General features: G+C 38.6%; 1 protein-coding gene across 2 annotated transcripts in view; it reads left to right on the top strand.

The window, feature by feature from the left end:
- LOC137977522 (CAP-Gly domain-containing linker protein 1-like) overlaps positions 1-22,500 on the top strand; it is a 312,978-nt gene that overhangs the window by 265,156 nt on the left and 25,322 nt on the right. For both annotated transcript variants that reach the window (XM_068824767.1, XM_068824768.1), the window contains 2 exons: positions 7,200-7,235; positions 7,315-7,397. In XM_068824767.1, coding sequence (XP_068680868.1) covers positions 7,200-7,235; positions 7,315-7,397 — 119 coding nt within the window. The remainder of the gene's footprint in view (positions 1-7,199; positions 7,236-7,314; positions 7,398-22,500) is intronic.

Below are 22,500 nucleotides of genomic sequence, written 5' to 3'. Positions count from 1 at the left end.
CGTTCTCTTTCTCTCTTCTTGTGTTTCTGCTCTTCTGTCATGGGTCGTTGAGGCATCATTCAGATTCAAGTTTAAAAATCTTCTAAAGACAATGCAAAAATTGCAGCACAGATCAAAAAGCAGCTCTAAACAAATTGTCAGCAAACTGGTGGCGCAAAAGGTGGGACAAGAGATCAAGGGAACGCTTGCAAGAAGATACCCCTAATTTTGAAAAACGCCCACCTTTTTAATGGTTGACTTGACACGCTGATTGACGTTTCAGTAGCAAATTAGCCAATAACATATTGACTTCCCTCAAAACAAACCGAGGCATCGAGCAGACACTGAGTGATCATTGCAGAATTTGTCAGTGTGATTTAAAGTTAAACTTGTGATGGATGCTTCTCAGGTGGTTAAGACTGGTTATGTTTCTTCCGACAATTTGTTTAAACCATCGAAAACAAAAGTAACTTACGGACAAATTCTAGGTGATATTTGCGGAGCTGTTGGAATAGACGTTGTCGAAAACAACAGCCAATTTTGAGAACGTGTAAGCAATCCCATGGGCTTGTATTTACGAACTTTAGGAAAATGACTCGTACAGAGTTTGATGGGTCGTAAGGCCACTAAATGCAAAACTCCAGCAAAGCTGACCATGAAACCATTCAAGAGGTTTTAGTTGCGATATTTAAACCAGTGACAATTTCAGTGCGACTTGCTGGCTATTTCTTGGTGCAGAGTGGTTGACGAAATGAATCATGCTAAATCTCCTGGAAATTACAGGAAAACCACCTCGCTAGTTTCATAATCCACAGTACGTTTTTGGTCAAATCGTCACGAAATGGTAGATGAAACAGCAAGTAAAAGTGCTTCAAAGAAATCGCATGACTGTGCAAAAGAGCCGCTTTCTTCTCACAATAAGAGAAGATTAAACAGGGAAGCTGTGTAATTGTCTTTATCTTGTCTCAATTCGTGATATATATAGGACTCAAGCTTACATTGGGCAGGATATATAAGCAGAGAATTTGACAAATACAGTTTATTCCCTTGATCCTGAAACAGATATGGATTCTGATAGTTCGGAGGCATTTTATTAATTCATCCTGCGTAAATATAAAGTATCTTTTACAAGCGAACAAAAAGGTTACTTCAGTCCAGTCCAAACTTTTCGTCGACAATAATTAAGCACTGCCAAAGTTTTGTTAAATGACGAATCTTTTGATTTTAGTAAATTTATGGAAACGCATAATTAACATATTATCCATGGCGGATTCAGCTGACACGTAAATAACTTCCCTTGATGGATGTCGTCCAGATTTTCATTTAAATCAGAGGCTGTCATTCCCATAGAATTTACCTCAACCACTTACTTCATCATGTATCATGCTTTGAAATGGAGAAATCATGATGATAATTGAAAAGCCTGTTCTTCATTTTCTTTTATTTTGAACTCCGCACATCATGACAAACATCTGAAAAATTAAGCTTTCTCTGACTCCTGTGGGCAAAACAGCCAATATATCTATACATGCAGTTTGAAAAGATGGCGCATTGGCAGTTCTTGTTCCCTTTTCAATGTAAAACCGAGACCCGATTCGCTCAGCTTCAACACGCGATTTAAAACCTTCCACATCTTCTGGCATTGCCTTTGTCCCACTAGAACTAACAAGAAATATTTTGCTCGAAAATTTGTCACCTGTCAATCATTTCGACTACACTGCACCAATCACTCACTGCTCTAAACTTGAGCCTACAATACGGTCACATGATACTGGTCAGCAGATACCTCGTTTTGACAGGTGTCAATTGACCATAACGTGGATGTCCAATATCAAAGATGCACCCTGTATAGATTTAGTCTAAAAGCGGAGCTCCCTGGTTATTTATTCTTACTGAAGAAGTTTCGAATTGTCCGCGTTTTGATGGTTCCGGTGCCTGCTTTAATAATTAAATCATTTTCTTTGCTTTCTTCTATAGAAAAATTAATTGCCTAACTGGTGCATTCCACGGTAAATTTTACGCTAAAAGCCAATATCACATGAATCACAAAGTGATGGGTACGATATTGGTTTTTCGAGTGAAATTTGCTTTGGAATTCACCAGTTTGGCAATTAATTTTTCCTGAACCGCATACAAGCACACCCTCAGTGCGCAAATGGAAAAAGAAAAAGGCCATTTCAGAGTCAACTCGTCAATAGGCAGTGAATAGGAATCACACTAAAATTAGAAGCGATAAAAAATTTTTTTTAGTTCACTGAGTTCTACTGAAGTACTTTATTCCACTTCATCTCTGAAAACGAGATCATCCATGCTTTGACATATTTCATTGAAACAAGCCAGGTTGGCTTGAAACAAGAATCGGCAAAATACGGCAAGGCAACCAAGAAAGGAAGAACTTCAAACAAGATCCGCTCTAACACTTAAATAACGTTTAGGTGCTTTAAACAAACTTCTGAAAGCACAAGCTGGTGAGCTTTCCCCGTAATTTTACGAGAACTTATTACGATTACGCTTTTATAACATAAGGGCGAAATTTTCTTGTCCTGTTGAGGCACAACGAAAGCCAGTTGGGAAAACGGATCAAAAAAGCACCTGTTTGCTCGCATTTTAGAGCAAAACAAACAAACAAATCGACTTTTTCATGTCCAAAAGAGTACAGTAAATTCCTGAACAAAGGAAGAACCAATTAAACTATCTTTTAAAAATAAGCAAACACTTAAAATAATGCATCCATAAAAATAACAAACGGTTTAGTGCCCAAGGAAAGAATTTGTGGAGTAACTTCTTCCACTAAGTATGAGGTATTACAGGTATTAGAGCTGTTTTGTCGTTGTCGTTCTCTTTTGCTCTCCTTTCGTTTCTGTTCTAGACATAGGTCCTCCAGGCATCCTGTAACCTTATCAGAGCTTCTAAAGATAAATAATAATAATAATAAAAATCTTATAAGAAACGATTGACAAATACATGAAACAAGAAATATAAGTGATAGAAACCGACGTTTTGGGGCATCTTGCGCCATTATCAAGGTTACATAAAGATAAAATGCGGTTTGCGAACTATGTGTTGAAACAAAGGTTTACGTTAAGCCAACAAACTCAGGTCTACTCCTGCACTATCATAGCCATGTGGACAGCCGCTACAAGCATGGCTTGCTCGTCACTATGCTTGATCGTGCGCACCGGCTATCATCATCTTGGGCGCATTCTTCAGAAGAGTGTGAATGTCTGAGAGAAGTTTTCTGTAAGCTGAGATATCCGAATCACCTTATTGATTCCGTCATCAACAGGTTTATCACCTCGAGAGTCGCAGGGGACCAGCCTAAACAGCATACCGATGACCCCATCCAGATAGTTATCCCCTATAAAGATCAGGATGCTGCAGTGTCTGTCAAACGATAACTTAGAGATCTTAGCAGCAAGGTGCAAAAGACCATTCAACCCGTGTTTACTAGCCCCAAGTTTAATGAGGATCTAAGCTTGAGTGAGCCCAAGCCTAACATCGTAACCCAGCCATGCGTTGTTCTTTTATTCACGTGTGACCTGTGCGATGCTGGTGGCTACTCAGTCAAGAATAGGGAGGGATATAAACTTAAAGCGGAGTGTTTCTTTTTAATTTGCTTAGAGCTGCTTTTTTCTCTGTATTACAATTTTTGGCATATCTTTAGAAGCTCTGATAAGGTTGCAAGATGCCTGAAGGAACTATGACTAGAACAAAAACGAAAGGAGAGAGAAAGAGAACGACAAAAACAAAACAGAATACCGATGACAATACAGGGTGTAGCTCATACTTAGTGGAAGAAGTTACTCCACAAACTTTTTGCTTTGGGCACTAAACCGTTTGTTAATTTTACAGATGCGTTAAAATTTAAAGTAGATGCATATATGTTTTAAAAAAGTGGTTAAATAAGTTTTTCCTCTGTTCAGATATGAAACTCGAATTTTTATTGTCAACTGAAATTAAATAAGAATTATCTGTACTCTGTTGGACATTAAGAAATAGTTAATTTGTTTGCTTGGTTTGCTCTAAAATGCGAGGGAACAAGTGCTTTTTTGATCCGTTTGCCCTATTGTTTTTCAATATGCCTCGACAGTGACAAGAAAATTTTGCCCTTACTTTTATAAACACGTAATTGCAACGAGTTCTCGTAAAATTAGGGAGGAATTTCACTAGCTTGTGTTGTCAGATATTTGTTTAAGGCACCTAAAGGTAATTTAGTGTTGGAGCCGATCTTGTTTGAAGTTCATCTTGTCTTGATTGCATTGTCGTATTTTGCCCATTCTTGTTCCAAACCGAGCGGGCGTGTTTCAGTGAATACCGCAAAATGTGAATGATCTCGTTTTCAGAGATAAAGTGGAATAAAGTACATTAGTAAATTTTTTTTATGGGCTCTTGACCCGTACCCCGCAAGGGCTGCGGGTCTACTTGTTGAATATTATGGCAAAATGATAAATATTAATGCAATTAATGTACAATATATTTCACATACAATATGTGGATCCTTTAAAAATCCTAGATATTGTATTTACTGTTGTAAGATGCTATGTAACTAAAAGTGTAGCGTACATTTTCAATTTTAACTTTCCACCCTGGAAATTAACGATTTCTTGAATTATTTCAAAACATTCCTTTACCTATTCTGGTACCTCTTCAAGTATTTTTTTTTTTTTATTGTCGTGAGCGAGTTTATAGCGGAGCTCGACACGTGCAGAACACCATAGGCAAGAAAATATGGTAACCCATCGATGCAAGAAATTTTGGTTTAATAGCCATGACGTCATCGATCGTACGTATGTACGTACGTCCACCTCTCCATGTATGCCAATGTGACCAGTATCATACTAGTTTCCGACATACATCTTTGATGTTGGACACCCATGTTTTGATCAATTGACACCTGTCAAAACAAGGTATCCGCTGACCAGTGTCACATGACCATGTCACAGGCTCAAGCTTAGAACTCACCGAGGTTGGCTGTTTTTTTGGAAGTTGACCGCTGACCAGGCACTGGTTTTCGATTGGATTACAGGCTCAACTCCGGCGTTTCTAAAATGAGGGTAAGGGTAAGGCCAAGGGTGAGGGTAAGGGTAAGGATACGAATACAGAAAGTATCCTAAACATGCATAAAAGCTAACTTTAAACTTTTGTTTAGGCCTAATTAGGCCTAAGGTTAGCTTTTATGCATGTTTAGGATACTTTTTGTATTCGTATCCTTACCCTTATCCTCCCCCTTGGTCTCACCCTTACCCTCGTTTTAGAAACGCCGGCTCAACTCAGGTTAACTCTCCTAAACATCAACGAGGCTTCATTTTTTGCGCGCTATCTGTGGCTCGACGTGGCTACGCGGCCATACTACATCAACTATAGTTCTTACAGAGTCAACGCTTTTCGTGTTCAGGTGGAAAACGGTTTGGAAAATGTTTTCTTTCTGCATTTTTCGCTGGTTTCAATCCAGTTTGACATATCATGATAGCTGTGGTCCACACTGTTGGCTACATAGTTATTCAAGTCAAGTATCAGAGGGATATAAACTAAAGCTGAGTGTTTATTTTTGGCTTATCCTTAGAAGGTCTGATAAGGTTACATGATGCCTGGAGGACCTATGACTAGGACAGCGAAAGAGAACGACAACGCAAAACAGAATACCAGTAATAGCTCATACTTGGTGGAAGAAGTTACTCCACAAATTCTTTTGTTGGGCAGTAAACCGTTTGTTATTTTCAAAAAGTGGTTTAATCGGTTTTTCCTTTGTTCAGGAATGAAAATCATTTTTTTTTATTGTCAACTGGAAGTAAATAACAATCATCTGTACTCTTTGGACATATAGAGCAAAACAAACACACAAATCAACTTGAATGCTTTTTAATCCGTTTGCCCAACTGGTTTTCGATGTGCCTCGACAGTGACAAGAAAATTTAGCCCTTATGATATAAACACGTAATCGCAATGAGCGCCCGTAAAATTAGGGGGAATTTCACTAACTTGTGTTTTCAGAAGTTTGTTTAAAGCACCTAAATGTTATTTAAGTGTTGGAACGGATCTTGTTTGAAGTTCGTCCTTTCTTACTTGCATTTTGCCGATTCTTGTTCCAAGCCAACCTGGCGTGTTTCAATGAAATACATCAAAATGTGAATGATCTCGTTTTAGGAGATAAAGTGGAATAAAGTACATCAGTAAAACTCTTTTTTGACCTTGCACTGACATAAGTTTTCTTATGGTTTCTAATTTTAGCGTAGTTCCTATTTGCTGGCTATTGACAGTTAACTCTGAAATGACTTTTTCCTTTTCCATTCGCTTGCTGAGGGTGTGCTTGTTTTCTTTTAGAACTCATGCCGTTCAAGAAAAAATTGTTGCCAAACTGGTGAAATTCCAAAGTAAATTTCACTCAAAAAACCAATATCGTACTCATCACTTTGTGATTCATGCGATATCAGTTTTTAGCGTAAAATTTTCCATGGAATTCACTAGTTAGGCAATGAATTTTTCTATAGAAGAAAGCAAAGAAAATGATTCAATTATTAAAGCAGAAAACATCAAAACGCAGACAATTCAAAACCTTTTATTTTCACTAACCCTACAGGCAGTAAGAATAAAAGCTAATAAATAAACAGGGAGCTCCGCTTTTAGGCTTGGGTAAATCTATATATAAGTGGCATCATCCTTCTTTGATCCTTTACAGGATGGCAATTGGCTCAGTGTTCTCTCTCATATGTTTTCCTTTGTGCAGGTCTTCTCTTCCCAATTAATGTCATTTATCCTTGTCTCCTTAAGAAGGTCCGATGTTAAAGTATATTTTCAGTATGTGCATTTTGTTGGAATCTGCCCAGCATCTTTGGTGTAACAAAGATGAGTTAAGTTAATTGTTTTGGAAAAGATACATGGCCTCTTTAAGCTAATACACCTTTTTATCGTTTTGTTTTGTTTAAAAGACAAAAGATGGAGGCAAATGAATACAATTATGATACATGTAGATCACAATGGGCCCTTTTCAGTTGGCGATCAAAAGGTACAAAAAGCACCATACTGAAGATGCGCACTGGGACATCTAAAACAAAGCAAGTTAATTTAAATTGTCCTTGTTTTAGATGCCCCAGCGTGCAATTTGCTCTCCAGTATGGCGGTTTTTGTACCATTTGATCGCCAGCTGGAAAGACCCCTTCTGTTAAACAGTTTGCCAATCTTCTACATGTACATGCATATTATTTACTTTTAATTTCTTTTAGGTGGACTTTTTAAATTCAGTGATTGTAGAGTTACAGGTAAGAGGTATAAAAGTAGATTACTTCCCTGGATCTCTATCTCTTGAATCACTGTTATTTGTTTTGAAAATACTCATAGAGGAAAAATGAGGATAATGAAAAAAATATCAAGACGTCAGCAACAGAAGGGATTTCAAACGTGAATGGTGCCATAGATAATGCGTGAGTATTTCACTGTTTTCTTTTACTAGATTATTTAACTAATTGTGACTAACTCACCTCATGATGAAACTTTGCAAAGGAATTCAAATGTTACACTTATTAGGAAGTGCCTTTGAGCTCTTGCAATCAGCTATGACCTATATCTCATTCAAAAACTCATTAAGAATTCATAAGCCCATTGACCAATCAAATGGTCGATAATACATCACATGCTGGCTTTATATCAATAAACCTTTTCCTTATTAGTATGAGGTGTTTTATCAGATATAAAGACACTGCATGTGACTTGAATATTAATTCATTATCAACACAACAACTGACAACACAGACACACAACAACACAACTGACACAACAAATAGTGGGTACATATTTAATGTTCTTTCAACTAATTACATGCGTAGTAAATTTACTTTTGCACAAAATTTATAGTACAGTTAGTCGTTAAATACAGATCTGGAAAAGTCCCCCTGTTCCATTAGTACAGTAATGTGGTAAATTAAGGCATATTAGACAATACATCATCTGAAACAAAATCAAGACCAGCTGGCGGAAGCGACTCCAAGACGTTTTCCATAACCTCTGCATTTGAAATCTGCCATTGGTCTCCCTATTTTCAGGGGGGAGGGGGGGGGGGGCCTAAAATCTTGTTAACGTGGTGTTGTTGCTCAATACTGGACTTTTCCCATTTAAACATTGCATTTAATTTATGGCCTGTCCTTTCTCTAATTAACCTCTCATCGACTGACTCCTGAAATAATCTGCTTGTGCATGTAACCCTAAAATTATGAGACATTTACCTCGGCAAACCTGCTTTGCACACATAACTTTTCAGTCAGAATCTTATTTAAAGTATTAATGCCGATAGGCACTTTCAGGTAAATAAAGTAATTTTGATGTAGCTTGAAGTAAAAGGCATCAATTTCTTCAGCTAAGGTTTTGATCTTCTCCAAGTTCAAAGAATAACAATTGACAATACAAGGAAATTTTCCACTGTGCAACAAACATGCCTTATCACATGAGGAGTGGTTTTAAACCCGATAAACCACTCCTGGTAGTTTTGTAAACATTACCAAACATAATCATGAGGAGGATCCACATATTGTACGTGAAATATATTTGTATATTAATTGCATTAATATCATTTTACCATAATATATAGATTTAGCCAAGCCTAAAAGCAGAGCTCCGTGGTTATTTATGCTGTAGGGTAGTGAAAATAAAAGGATTGGAATTGTCCGCTTTTTGATGTTTCTGATTACTGCTTTAATAATTTAATGATTTTCTTTGCTTTCTTCTACAAAAATTCATTACCTAACTGGTGAATTCCATGTTACATTTTACGCTAAAAACTGATATCGCATGGATCACAAAGGGATGATTGCAATATTGGTTTTTCGAGTGAAATTTGCTTTGGAATTCATGAGTTTGGCAATGAACTTTTCTTGAACCAAGAAAACAAACACACCCTCAGTGAGCGAATGGAAAAGGAAAAAAGTCATTTCAGAGTCAACTGTCAATAGCCAGCGAATAGAAATCACGCTAAAATTAGAAACCATAAAAAACCTTTGTCAGTTCAAAGTCAAAAAAGAGTTTTACTGATGTACTTTATTCCACTTTATCTCTGAAAACGAAATCATTCACATTTTGATGTATTTCATTAAAACACGCTAGTGTTGTAGTTTTTTCGATAAACGATGTACAAGAAACTAAGATGAAAAGAATAAACTCTTGACTTTAATGTAAAAAGTCAACATGGCTACCCAGCACGAGGTTCTAACTCAGTACATCATGTGATAAGACATAGAATGTCCATAGGTGAGTCCAACATGTATACAACAAGTCACGAAACGTCCAAACTACAAAACACACTTAGACGGCCAATAATTCAACAGCTAGGTTGGCTTGGAACAAGAATCGGCAAAATATGGCAATGCAACCAAGAAAGGACGAACTTCAAACAAGATCCGCTCCAACACTTAAATAACGTTTAGGTGCTTTAAACAAACTTCTGAAAACACAAGCTAGTAAAATTTCCCGCTAGTTTTACGAGAACTCATTGCAATTACGTGTTTATAACATAACGGCTACATTTTCTTGTCACTGTCGAGGCACATCAAAAACCAGTTGGGCAAACGGATTAAAATGCTCTTGTTCGCTCGCATTTTAGAGCAAACCAAACAAACAAACAAATCAACTATTTCTTTATTTCCAAAAGGGAACAGATAATTCTTATTTCATTCCAGTTGACACAAAAATTCGATGTTCATTCCTGAACAAAGGAAAAACCGATAAAACCACTTTTTGAAAATAACAAACGGTTTAGTGCCCAACGAAAGAATTTGTGGAGTAACTTCTTGCACTAAGTATGAGCTATTACTGGTATTCTTTTTTGTCGTTGTTGTTCTCTTTCGCTCTCCATTCGTTTTTGTTTTAGTCATAGGTCCTCCAGGCATCATGTAACATGAGCTTCTAAAGATATGCCAAAAATTGTAATACAGAGAAAGAAGAAGCTCTAAGCGTAGTAAAAATAAACACTCATTTTTAAGTTTATATCCCTTCGATGCGTGACTTCAATAACTGCGTAGCTGCCAGTGTGGACCATAGCTATTATGATACGTCAAACTGGATTGAAACCAGCGAAAAATGCAGAAAGAAAGTATTTTCCAAACCGTTTTCCAACGGAACATGAAAAGCATTGACTGTGTAAGAACTGTAGGTGACACAGTATGGCTGTGTAGCCGCGTCGAACCACAGAAAGCGCGCTAAAAATGAAGCCTCACTTATGTTTAGGTGAGTTTACCTTGGTTGAGCCTGCAATCCAATTGAAAACTAGTACCTGGTCAGGGGTCAACTTCAAAAAGACAGCTGACCTTGGTGAGCTCTAACCTTGAGCCCGCAGTATGGTCACATGATATTAGTCAGCAGATAACTTGTTTTGGCACGTGTCAATTGATCAAAACATGGATGTCCAATATCAAAGATGTATGCTGTTAACTAGCTTGCTTGGCATACATGGCAGGGTTGACGTATGTATGGACGGACGGAGGGTCGATGACGTCATGGCTATAAAACCATCATTTCTCGCATGGATGGGTTACCATGTTTTCTTAACTACGGTGCTCCGCGTGTGCGCAGAGCTCGGCTATAATCAAAATATGTTGGAGTGATAATTTAAAATGGTCTGTCTGCAACAAGAATAATGAAGGAATTTTAGCACGGGTTTGACAATTCTATTCTATTCTTCTATTCCATGTATTCGTATTCTGGAATGTGGTCAATTGAATGCACCCTTAGTAAAAGTCCTCTTGTTCTCGGCTTCGATGGTGACATTACCATTATCCTGTTGGTCTAGTGATGGTTTTGTGTGCTTGCTGTTTTAGTATTCCTGTACGATTATATTGGTTGTAGGCAGGCAAATGTTTTCTAGGTTTATTGGATGGGCAACTCTTTCGAGTGTATGAAATTCGCTTCTTGTGTTGTTGAGATTGTTGGTTCGGTAGAAGTGATTTTTGCAAGGACTAGGTTGTCCTTAAGTGATGTTCCTTCTCAACGCTACAGTCAGTTTAAATTTGAAAATCTCATTGAGATCTGGTTGGTTCTGGATAGTGTGCTAGTATTTCATAAGACCGTTTTTAAGATTTGAGGCAGGCGGGTTGTAGGATGTGACAAACGGTAGAATCTTATTTTCGCTGTTTTGAGTTATGTTATAGGCATGGGTTTTAAATAACTTAATCCATAAGCGGCAGGTGTTAGTGGAATAGGCGGCTGTGGACTTAGTGTGATCCCAAACATGAGAGCCTACTTGTTGGCTAGACAAACAGTGGTAAGAGGCCTTACAAGCTGCGGTAGATGGCAGGTAACCAGCTCCTGTTTAGGACTCTTTAAACTAAACTCTTTGAATCAAAATTCATTGGCAATGTTTTGAACAAGTGCCTTTGGGTATCTTCTGTTGCTGAGTTCTTGTTTGAAATCTCTTTGGAAATCGAAAGTCTCTTTGGTTTGTAAGAGACACAATGCTTCTCCTTTAATAAAACACTTTTTGGTTTTTATAGGGTGATGGATGGAGAGGTCTGTATATTAAAATGTTCCGGTTGGTTTGAAATAAGTTCATATGTCACCATTACGGCAGGTAACCAGCTCCTGTTGAAAACCGTGTTTAGGGCTCTTTAATCCAAACTCTTTAAATCAAACTTCATTGGCAATGTTTTGAACAAGTGCCTTTTGGTATCTTCTGTTGCTGAGTTCTTGTTTGAAATCTCTTTAGAAATCGAGAGTCTCTTTGGTTTGTAAGAGACACAGTGCTTCTCCTTTAATAAAACACTTTTTGGTTTTTATAGGGTGATGGGTGGAGAGGTCTGTATATTAAAATGTTCCGGTTGGTTTGAAATAAGTTCATATGTCTAAGATTTTTTTTAGTTGAGAATCGTGGATCTTCAAAGACCTCTGTATAAACGAAAGCAACCTGTGAGGGTGACACTTCATAGGTTAATTTGATGGCGGGATAGAGTGAGTTTGTGAATTGAATGAACTTCTGAAAGTCTTATTCTGATATTTCTCACAGAGTAAAGATGTCATCTATGAACTTTTTCCAGACAAATGGTTTGAAAGGACTTGTGTTTAAAAGTCACTTCTTGACATCTCCGATGCAAATGCCATTTTAGTTCCCATAGCGATGCCACAAGTTTGTATGAAATGTTTGCCATTAAGATTGACGGAATTTTCTTCGAGGATAAGTTGCATTTATTCCCTTAGGTAGAAAAGTGGAATCGACGGATTACTCACCAATGTGGCCCACACTCCAGTGATGATGCCGGATCCGTAACTCTGTCATGTGGTGATCATTGGACAGTATATAAGGATACATATCTTCATCTACAGGAGCATTTCTAACCTTCTACTGACGGACAGCAACCCATTTCTCAACTTTGATCGAGGTTCCCATTTTCTGTATTGTCTTCTTTCTTAGCTGCTCGCTTAAATCAGGTGAGATGCCACCAAGTGTCTTGAACACCTTTGGAAAGGTTGTCTTCTGGACTTGTTGAAGAATTTCTTCCTCAGCCCTTCACAACTCGAGTATCCTAAGGTTTCCAACCAGCTGTTCTCTAGATATTAAAGGAGAAGTACAATTAAGGGCGTCATTCATTTTTCACTTCCAGATATTGCTGCATGGTTACCCCTCGTCTTGATATGGTTGTGGTTCAGGGTTAGCACTGTTCGAATTGCCCTGGCTCTCATTAGGACGAGTTCTATCTTTAAGCTTGTCTCCAGTTCTTTTAGTGTGGAGATGCATGAGAGTATGGTGATTACCTCCACATCCAGACTGCTGGCACTTTGGGGCATTCCTGAGCAATGTGCCCTTTTTACCACGCATTGCTTACAAAGTCCATATTGAGGCACAACTTTTGAACCTCTCACACTTCCAGATTTTGTGTTGCCCATAACAAGCAAGACAAGGAGTTTGCTTGTTTCAAGATCTGGCTCTTTGTGATTTTTAGTATGTACCACTACTTGGTCCAATTTCAGTCAAGAACACCGATGATCCTGTTTAAAGGTTTGCTCTTATTCGCCCATACTTTTTCTGAGAGTTGCTTCGTTAGAGGGTCCGGTGTTCATGCCATGTTCAAACTCACTGTCCACCAGCTTGGCTCGCTCTTTGATAAATGTAACAAAATTTTTCTAGCTCATTCTGTCCACTTTGCTTGGAGGAACATCGGTAACTTTTAACCAACTCTCTTAGCGTGTTGATGTGGTTAAGGTCAGCCACATATTCTGGACCCATTCCAGTCAAAGTTCGATCAGCAGTGTCTAAATGTCTACCAAATTCCAACAAGGAAGGTCTGTCTACATCTTTCAGGCTAGGTGGACGTGGCAATTTCTTAATTTGTGCATAAGCAGTCACATGTGGCTTCCCAAAATTCTCAGGCAGGGTTTCCTTTGCCACTTAATAACTGTCAGAAAGAGGTGAATTTGCGCAGCTCTCAATTGCTTCTCTTGCCTTTTCTTTGCAGTGCTATATCATCTCAATTGCTTCTCTTGCCTTTTCTTTGCAGTGCTATATCAGTAGTTGTAGCGGCCTAGAGTTGTCAGGTTTGTCTTGTCCAAATAGGTTTCCAAGTTTTGAATAAATATCACACATCTGAGTGGAATGGTGACCACTTGTCTCAGGGCTTTTGCCATTTTGTTCCCACTATCAAAATGATGTACATGCGGTGATGGTGTTGCAAATAATGTCTCATTTTGTGATGTTTGAGTTCTTGGCATCTGCCAAGCCGGAGACCACAATTCTCTGACAGCCTGTCCGTACTATCTCTGCAAGGACTCAATATTAGATACTACATTCAACAAACAGGGGCGTACAATTCCGACTCAGCAAACAGGCAGTAGTGTGCTGCAAGCCCCTGACTGTGGTACTTGAAGGTGTTACCAATGATGTAACAACACCAGAAGTTGCAAAGACAGGATTATCCAATGAGGGCATTAAATCTATGCTGTTTATCACTTCAAAGATGAGAGATGGTTGCGAAGTTGAAACATCATTTGGTTGACCTGAGTCACGTGATGAGGCTGGAACAAGAATAGTTTTCCCTTTGGGACGTGGAATAATGATTCAGCCACTGTCTCATTCATATGATTGGTGGTAGGCAAAAATGGAATTAAGGGTTTCCAGAGGTGGCACTTGCTCCACTGAAACATTCCAGCTTGGCTTGTAACAGGAATCCACAAAATACAGGAAACAAGAAAGGTCAAACTTCAAACAAGATCCGCTCCAACAAATTACCTGTACATGCTTTAAACAAACTTTTGAAAACACAAGCTAGTGATATTGCTCCTTAATTTTACGGGAACTCATTGCGATTACGTGTTTATAACATAAGCACACAAGTTTCTTTTTTTTTTTATAATTTTTTTCAAAACAGATACTACACTACGAACACTACACTGCACTATATACAATACACTACTTACAATACTTTACTTGCAGTGCACTTAATAAGCTGCTAACAACACCACTTTGTGTCACAAGCTTGTGTTACGCTGTAGGTTCTATTAAATAAAAGATACCCTTAATGTGATTTCAAAAAATAATAGATAACAATAATAACAATAAATGAATAAATAGGTAGTAAGGGGCACAATTTTCTTGTCACTGTTGAGGCACATTGAAAAACAGTTAGGCAAACGGAGTTAATAAACAGTTGTTCCCTCGCATTTTAGAGCAAATCAAACAAACAAATCAACTATTCTTAATGTTTAAAGTGATCATTGTTATTTAATTCCAGTTGAAAATAAAAATTCGAGTTGCATTCCTGAACAAAGGAAAAACGATTGAACCACTTAAAAATATGCATCTGCTTGAAATAACACATCCGTAAAAATAAGAGACTGTTTAGTGCTCAAGAAAAGAATTTGTGCAGTAACTTCTTCAACCAAGTTTGAGCATAAAGGTTTTTCTGTTTTGTCGTTCTTGTTCTCTTTCTTTCTTCTTTTGTTTAGTCATAGGTCGTCCAGGCACCATGCAATTTTATCATATTCAAAATTTAAAATTGCAATACAGAGCAAAAAGCAGCTCTAAACAAATTAAAAATAAACACTCAGCTTTAAGTTTATATCCCTCTGATGCTTGACTTGAATTGAATGGCTGCGTAGCCACCAGTGTTGTCTTGACGACAGCTGTATATGTCAAACCTGGATTGAAACCAGCGAAAAATGCAGGAATAAAATATTTTCCAAAACGTTTTCCTCCTGAACACAAGAAGCGTCGCCTGTTAAGAGCCATAGTTGACACACTATGGCCATGTAGCCGCATTGAGCCACAGAAGGCGTGCAAAAAAAGAAGCCTCGTTTATGTTTAGGTGTCCTGATTACAAGTTAACCTGGCTTCAGTCTGTGATCCAATCGAAACCAGTACCTGGTCAGTAGTCAACTTCAAAAAACAGCTGACCTCGATGAGCTCTGAACTTGAGCCCATGATTTAGTCACATGATACTGGTCAGTAGTCAACTTCAAAAAACAGCTGACCTCGATGAGCTCTGAACTTGAGCCCATGATTTAGTCACGTGATACTGGTCAATGGATACTTTGTTTTGACAGGTGTCAATAGACCATAACATGGATGTCCAATATCAAAGGTATATGCTGTAAACTAGCAGGAGTAGAAGCAGGAGTAGATGACTGCCATGTTAGGCACAAGCACTTTAAACTTGAGCCGACAATTTGGTCACATTGGCATACATGGAGGAGTGGACGTATGATGACATCATAGCTAAGACCAAAATTTCCCACATCAGTGGGTTTACCATATTTTATTACCTCTGGTGCTCCACACACGTAGCTCTGCTATTAAGTGTTAGTCTCTGGGGTCAATAGATTAACCCATTCACATCTCAGACGCCTCAGGACGCCCCCAGTGACGAGTGAAATCGCCTGACGTTAGAAAGAGTAAAATCTATTAGGTGTCACTCTAAAGGGTCAATGGGTTAAAGGTTACTCTCAGTGCGCGTTCTTGAACTCTTTGTAATTTGCACTTGTCAGATGATCTACAGAAGTGCTAAACAGTATTGTATTCAAGTAGGGTAGAAAACCAGATTTATGAAGTTGCAGTTTAGCTGAGGAGGGTATAAGGTTTTGCAATCTCAGTATCACTCCAACTTTTCGACTTGCTCTCTTGCTAATCTCTTTGATGTGTGCGCTAAATGTTAGTTTCTCGTGAATGGTTACTCCCAGAATTGTAGGTTTTTCTTTTTTATCTTTTTTTACCCTTTTTTTCTTTTTTACCACTTGTGAATCAATTTTGAGCACTATTTTGTCAATGATGTGAAATTTGCTGGGGTTGGCCTTCAAAAGATTTTCTTTGTACCACTGTGTGATCTGCTCTGTTTTCTTCTTTAGATCTTGAAAAGCCCTATTGATGGAGTCTCAGATCGTAAAAATTTGTGATCATATGCGTACATAAAGAGGTTTTCTGATTCTGTGTGTCTTTGAAATAACTGTAGGTTCCACAAAAGGGGGCCAAAAGGCGAACCTTGTTGGCATCCTCTTGCTTGCTCTTTCCACTCACTTTTGCAAGGTTTGTAGCTTCACTCGATTTTTTCTGGGCTGAAAGAAAGATCGCATTAGATTGATGGATATGTCTGAGGAGCTGTATACCTTGAGTTTTTCAATCATTAACCGAGGGTGTAACGAGTCGAACGCCTTGCTCATATCAGTAGATAGTATAGTTACGCAGTCCCACCTGTCAGCTGCAGTTTCCTGGTCCTCAAATTACCCTGATCACAGTTGTCTCGCAACTGTGCTGTTTTCTGTATATGAACAGCTTTTGATATAAATGGGGGTCCAAGGTTGCTGTAACTTGCTTACAAAGCAGTTTCTCAAACACCTTGTTTATTGAGTTTAAGACAGTTATAGGTCGATCATTACGCCGATCCATTCTATCCCCCATCTTCCAAGTTCTTGGCTATTGCTCCTTTTCGATTGTTTGGTGTCAAACAGTCTTGTTAGTGATGGTGCTTTTCCTAATCCTTTCGCTGATAGCTTTAGCATCTTGGGAGAAATTCCATCCCAACCAGTGGCCTTTGAAGGTTTCAGCATTTTAAGTTCTTTTCCTTTGGTCTTGATCTGAAATTGCCTGAAATCGAAATGGAGGCCTTGATGGACTTGCCTAATAACTCTGATGCTAGGGTGCTCGTTGATGACTTGCCGCATATAAGTTGCACCCATATTGTTAGCACTTGTGAAGAAGTATGTACAAAGCTCGTCGGCCACAACATTTTTGCATTGGTTACAATTCTTTCGTCAACTTTGATTGCTATTCTTGATTTGCTCTTGTTGCTTAGGAACAGCTGAAAAATCATGTAGAAATTCTTTGGCTTCTGCTTAAGGTCCTCTGATTTTGTAGCCCAATATGTCTTAATGGCTTGTCGCCTCTCTTTCGTTGCAATATTCCTCCACTTTCTTTTCAGTTCCCAGCTTTCAGCAGTGCGGTTGCGAGCAAACATCTGTGCATATTTTCTCTTGTTTTTGATTGGTTTCTTCCATTCTCTAGTCATGTATGGTACATCCTTTTCTCTCATTCGCATTTTCTATAACGACATGTGCTTGTCAATTACACTTTCAAAAATAGTTTTCCATGTATCGTACTGTTCATCAATGGAGTTGTAAATCCCTCCAACGTTCCAGGGAGCTCTAGGGAGATCCTTGTTCAGCTCGTTGAGATTGACATTTTTAAGGCTTCTGAATGTGATGGTTTTTCTTTTATCCCGAGACACAGGGTGAGATAGGAAGCCATAAATGACATGGTGATCACAAATTTTAGGATTAAATGATCCTGTGATCTCAAAGCTATTAGGTTTGTTGGTCAGTATGACATCAATGACATGTAGCGTCTCAGATGCTGGTGTCACCCTTGTAGGTCTGGTAATCAAACGCTCCGATCTATGTACTTCTTCGAGATCTGTGAGGATTTTGCCTTCCCTGCATTCTGGTCTCAACCTGTCTAGAATTAATTCACCAAAAATTACGTACATTTTAAATCTGAGTGACGCCCTCATACAGATGTCATTCAATTCTTCCTCTACTCGCTGTAGATAATGTGGGTCTGACAAGTTAATGGCTGATTGCTTTGGAGGTCTATATATCCTCAATAGGAGGATATCTCTGCTGTCAATTTTTTCTTCTATAGCGAGAATCTCAAGTGTTTTATACATCTTGGCCACCTTTAGCTCTTTAGAGGGTAGGTTAGAGTCCAAGTATGCGACAACTTCGCCACCTCCTTTCTTTCGATCTCTTCGGTACATGTTGTAGCGTGTTAAGGCAAATTGGCTGTTCAGGTACGTAGCATCGATTTTTTTTCTCTGAGATGATAATGTGAGATCTCGTTTTGTAAGCTGCATGTTAATGTTGAGTTGAGCAATAAGGATCTTATTTGCGTGCTTGAGTTTTCCTGAAGAAATAAGTTGTAGCCTTGGGAGCAGTCGTTGCTAGAAATATCAGACCCTTGGGATGGAAGTGAACGATTCCTTTCCAAATGATTTGCGTATGATTCAGAGAGCGGGTTGTCTAAATTATCTTCTTCCTTCATGACTAATCCATCATTCTCATAAGAAAAATTAGTCACTGAATGGTGGTAGAGAGCAGATGTGGCAGATCCACTTGATCGTAGGTCGATTCTGGAGACATTTAAAAACTGAGCTTGACATCTAAAGGCATTTTGCATGACTCTAAAGTCCACAGTCAGAGCACAAAACAGCATTTTTCCCACATTCTTTACAAGGAAACTTTGTTGGACCCGGGTTTTATGAAATGTCTCTTCTGAATATTAAACCAATTATGTTCATTTGTCGAAAGTGGCGCTTGAGTCGAGAAAAATGAATTTCCTTTACCAACTGATCCTTTAAGTCCTTGCTTACATTTCAGTCGAACCACAGATTTTTCCTGGTAGAAGCAGTCTTTGACTCTTTCCTGGCAGTTCCGGTTAGGGTTATTCAGGGTTATTCAGCCATTTGCTATGGCTGAATAACTTAAGGCTCCAGTAAAGTTCACGACATATTTACACAATGTATTTCAAGCGCGGGAGCTGAACGTGACCGGTCGCCCTTTAGGTCTTAGTTCAAGACTCAAGATTTATTTTGCATTCCATTTGCTCCTTATGAATCTTTTCAGCCTTTTCCAACACCGAGGTGCCAGCACTAGCAGCCAAACACTTGCAACATTTATCATGTGCATCAAGAAATTTAATCCCATGCATTCTTAAAATTATCCATTTTGTTTGAAATTCCATCCTCAGTACCACTGTCATGCATCAAATGGGTTATGTCATTGTTTATTCTTGTCAAATTTCCAACATGTCCAGAATGTGACTTGTATAGAGCATGTTTCTTCTCGTTTAAATACTCCTTGACGTCTTGAACCGCATTGCTCGTATTAACTTGAATATCCCCAGCAGTGCTTTCTTCTTTTTCCATTTATACTGAACTGCATAATCTGGTTATGAGTGCGTGGTGACTCACTTGATACAGAGAATCCAACTGTAACTCGAGATCAGCTTCCATAATTCCAAATCAAAGTGTTCCAAAATTTGCTGATAACTTGAAAACAAAGTTCCAATATTCCTTTCCGACTGCCAAATACTCTTGCCTCCCATCAGTGTGGCCCGGGCTCGATTCCCAGCCTTGGCGTCAGTCAAAGCGGACCTCTGCGTGCTCGCACTCGAAGCACCATGGGTAAGAAAATATGGTAACCCATCTGTGCAAGAAAATTTGGTTTTGGTGACCATATGTCCATCCACCGCTCTATTTATGCTAATGTAACCAGAATCAACTGACCATATCGAGGCCATACTCCAGCTCACACTCCAGCTCGTTTACAGCATACATCGGGCGTCTGAGGTGTGAATGGGTTAAACGCAGTTACATGTAAAAACTATGTACTCTATAACCTATTGACCCCAGAGAGTGACACTTGATAGCAGAGTTACGCGCGCGGATCACCACAGTGGTAACCCATCGATGCGTGAAATTTTGGTTTTAGCTATGACGGCATTGATCGTCCGTCTGTTCGTATGTCCGTACTGTATCGTGTGACCATATCGTGAGCTCAAGTTTAAAGTACTTGTGCCTAACATGGCACATATTGGATATCCATGTTAATTAAACCTATCAAAACAAGGTATGCGCTGACCAGTATCACATGACCATATCATGGGTTCAAGTTTGGAGATTATCAAGGTCGACTGTTGTTTTTTTAAGTTGACAGCGGACGAGGCACTGGGTTTCGTTTAAATCACGAGCTCAAGCCTGGTTAACTGCAAAACATTTTTCGCAGCTACATGGCCATACTACATCAACTAAAGCTTTCTTTAGGCTTTTCATCTTTAGGCAAATTATTCCACATGTTAACGATCCGTACAAAGAAAGAATATGTTTTTTTTAACTCATGTGATTCAAGAAAAATTCAATGCCTAACTGGTGACTGATTCCACTGTAAATTTCACTTCGCTTCGGGATTCATACGATAACGGTTTTTCCAGTAAATTTACTAGTTGGACAATGAATTTTTCCAAAGATGAAAGCAAAGAAAATGATTGAATTAAGTAGTAACTGGAAACACCAAAACGTGGACAATTTGAAGACTTTTATTTTCACCATTTAACCCTACAGCCAGTAAGAAAAAACAGCCCAGGAGCTCTGCCTTTAGGCAAAATCTATATATTATGTGGGTTGAGTTTGTTGGTTCTCTTCTCTGCTCCAAGAGGTTTTTCTCTGCGTAATCCGGTTTTCCCACTTCTGCAAAAACCAATATATGATTTGATTAATTTGAGTGAATTTCATTAGTGTCCCCAATTAGTGTAAAATCCATTGACACTTAGACTAAGTTGTTTGTAATAACAATAATAATAAGACAAATAACAATAATAATAATAATAATAATAATTATTATTATTATTGTTATTATTAGGTGCTTTGAAATTGATAAGAGATTAGCGAGATTTTAGTACTTTAGTATTATTAGCGGGGCTCCAGGGTGCGAAGTGGCCAGGGGCAGAGCCCCATATTTAAGAGAATATGGTCAATCTTTTTTTTCGTTTGATTGTCATGTGATTAACCGAGCGTACGTTTGTCCGTCGATCTGTACAGACTCCTGGCGAGGGGGATGGGAGGCTAAGAAAGCGAAGTGAGGGGAGGCCCGGGAATGCAGTATGAGGCGTGGATGGGCGAATTTTTTTGGTGGGTAACTTTTGTGCAGCCCGTGTTTATCCCACTGACCTTCGTCACTTTTGAAAAGGAGATTTTACTAGTAGTGATGAGCAACGGGATAAAGAACACGAGAGAAGAGGCAACGAAATTTGAGAAATTTAAGCGAAGAAAGCCTCGAGAGAAGCCCAGGAAGGAGTAGAAGAGAAAACTTCAACGAGGAACACCTTTAAAAGCTGAGAGACATAGAGAGACAAAACAATTATTTACAACGGCTAGTTTTCAGGTAACATTTTCCTTCTTAATGCATGCCTCGCTGCCTCACATATTTTGTAAAAGTCACAAAAAAAGACGAAGAAGAAGGCCTGAAAACGTTTGCTATTCTGTGTTGACCGGGATTCTGGCATATCTCAACTATCACACACCACGTCACCATGCAAGGTTACAGCAGACATCATTGGCGAGTTTTCTTGTCATCATTGTCTATTTTTTCAGACATATTAAGCTTAGAATGCGGAATAAATTTGTGTTGGATTGCAGTACATTTATCTGCAACAAATGTACTTCTAAACAATGGTTGGGACAGTTAAGTTTCTTTTTGGCCAGATAAGGTTTGATAAGCTTGAACTTATGATTTTCAGGAAAATCTCCAAGAGCGCTTGAGTTCTTAAAATCGTTTGTCTCGTTTGTCATGCTGTTTTGTGGCCAGCTACTGCAGTTGCTTATTTTGGAACTGAATTCATAGTTGCTGTGGCGGCTGTCCACACTAAATTAATACCTTTCGATTCATAGGCTTTTGGTGTGAAATGGATGTTAAGTCCTGAGCTGCTTTGTTTGACTGAGAAATTTCAGTTGAGTAAGCGAATTACTACGCTTTAGCTTGACTCTTTAATGAGTAATTTTTGCTGTTGTTCTAAACTGAAGAGAAAGGGCGTACAGATTATCAAACGGAAAATGTTGTGAAAGAGATTAGTGTGCATGTATTTTCAGTTTTAGTTGTTGATAAAAATTGTCGGTTATTGTTTGCAAGCTTGTTTGTTTATTGCTGTCAGCTCAGAGCTGTTTGATCACTATAAACTGTATACACTAAAGACTATTAATTTTGTACTTTATGCAGAGAAGTACAGTTATTTCCATACACAGTACATGTATATTCAATATAGAAAGCAGTTTTCTGGGACTAGAAACAGGATCGCCGCTTTTCGGCTTGGCTAAATCTATATGAGCGAATGTGAGAATGATATGCACATATGAAATGAAATGTTGATGGAATGCATTGGGAATGTGCTCTTCTTGAGGTGAGTCTGTAATAGGCTGATAAAGTTCTTTGAGCTCTCCATCTTTTCGTGGGTGGAAGCGAATTCTTCATCACGGAAGGCTGGCTTTGTGCTGGTGGCTATGGTATTGGTTTTTC

Source organism: Montipora foliosa, chromosome 11, assembly GCF_036669935.1.
Source record: "Montipora foliosa isolate CH-2021 chromosome 11, ASM3666993v2, whole genome shotgun sequence".
Classification (NCBI taxonomy): Eukaryota; Metazoa; Cnidaria; class Anthozoa; order Scleractinia; family Acroporidae; genus Montipora; species Montipora foliosa.
This window is presented reverse-complemented; position numbering and strand designations above follow the sequence as displayed.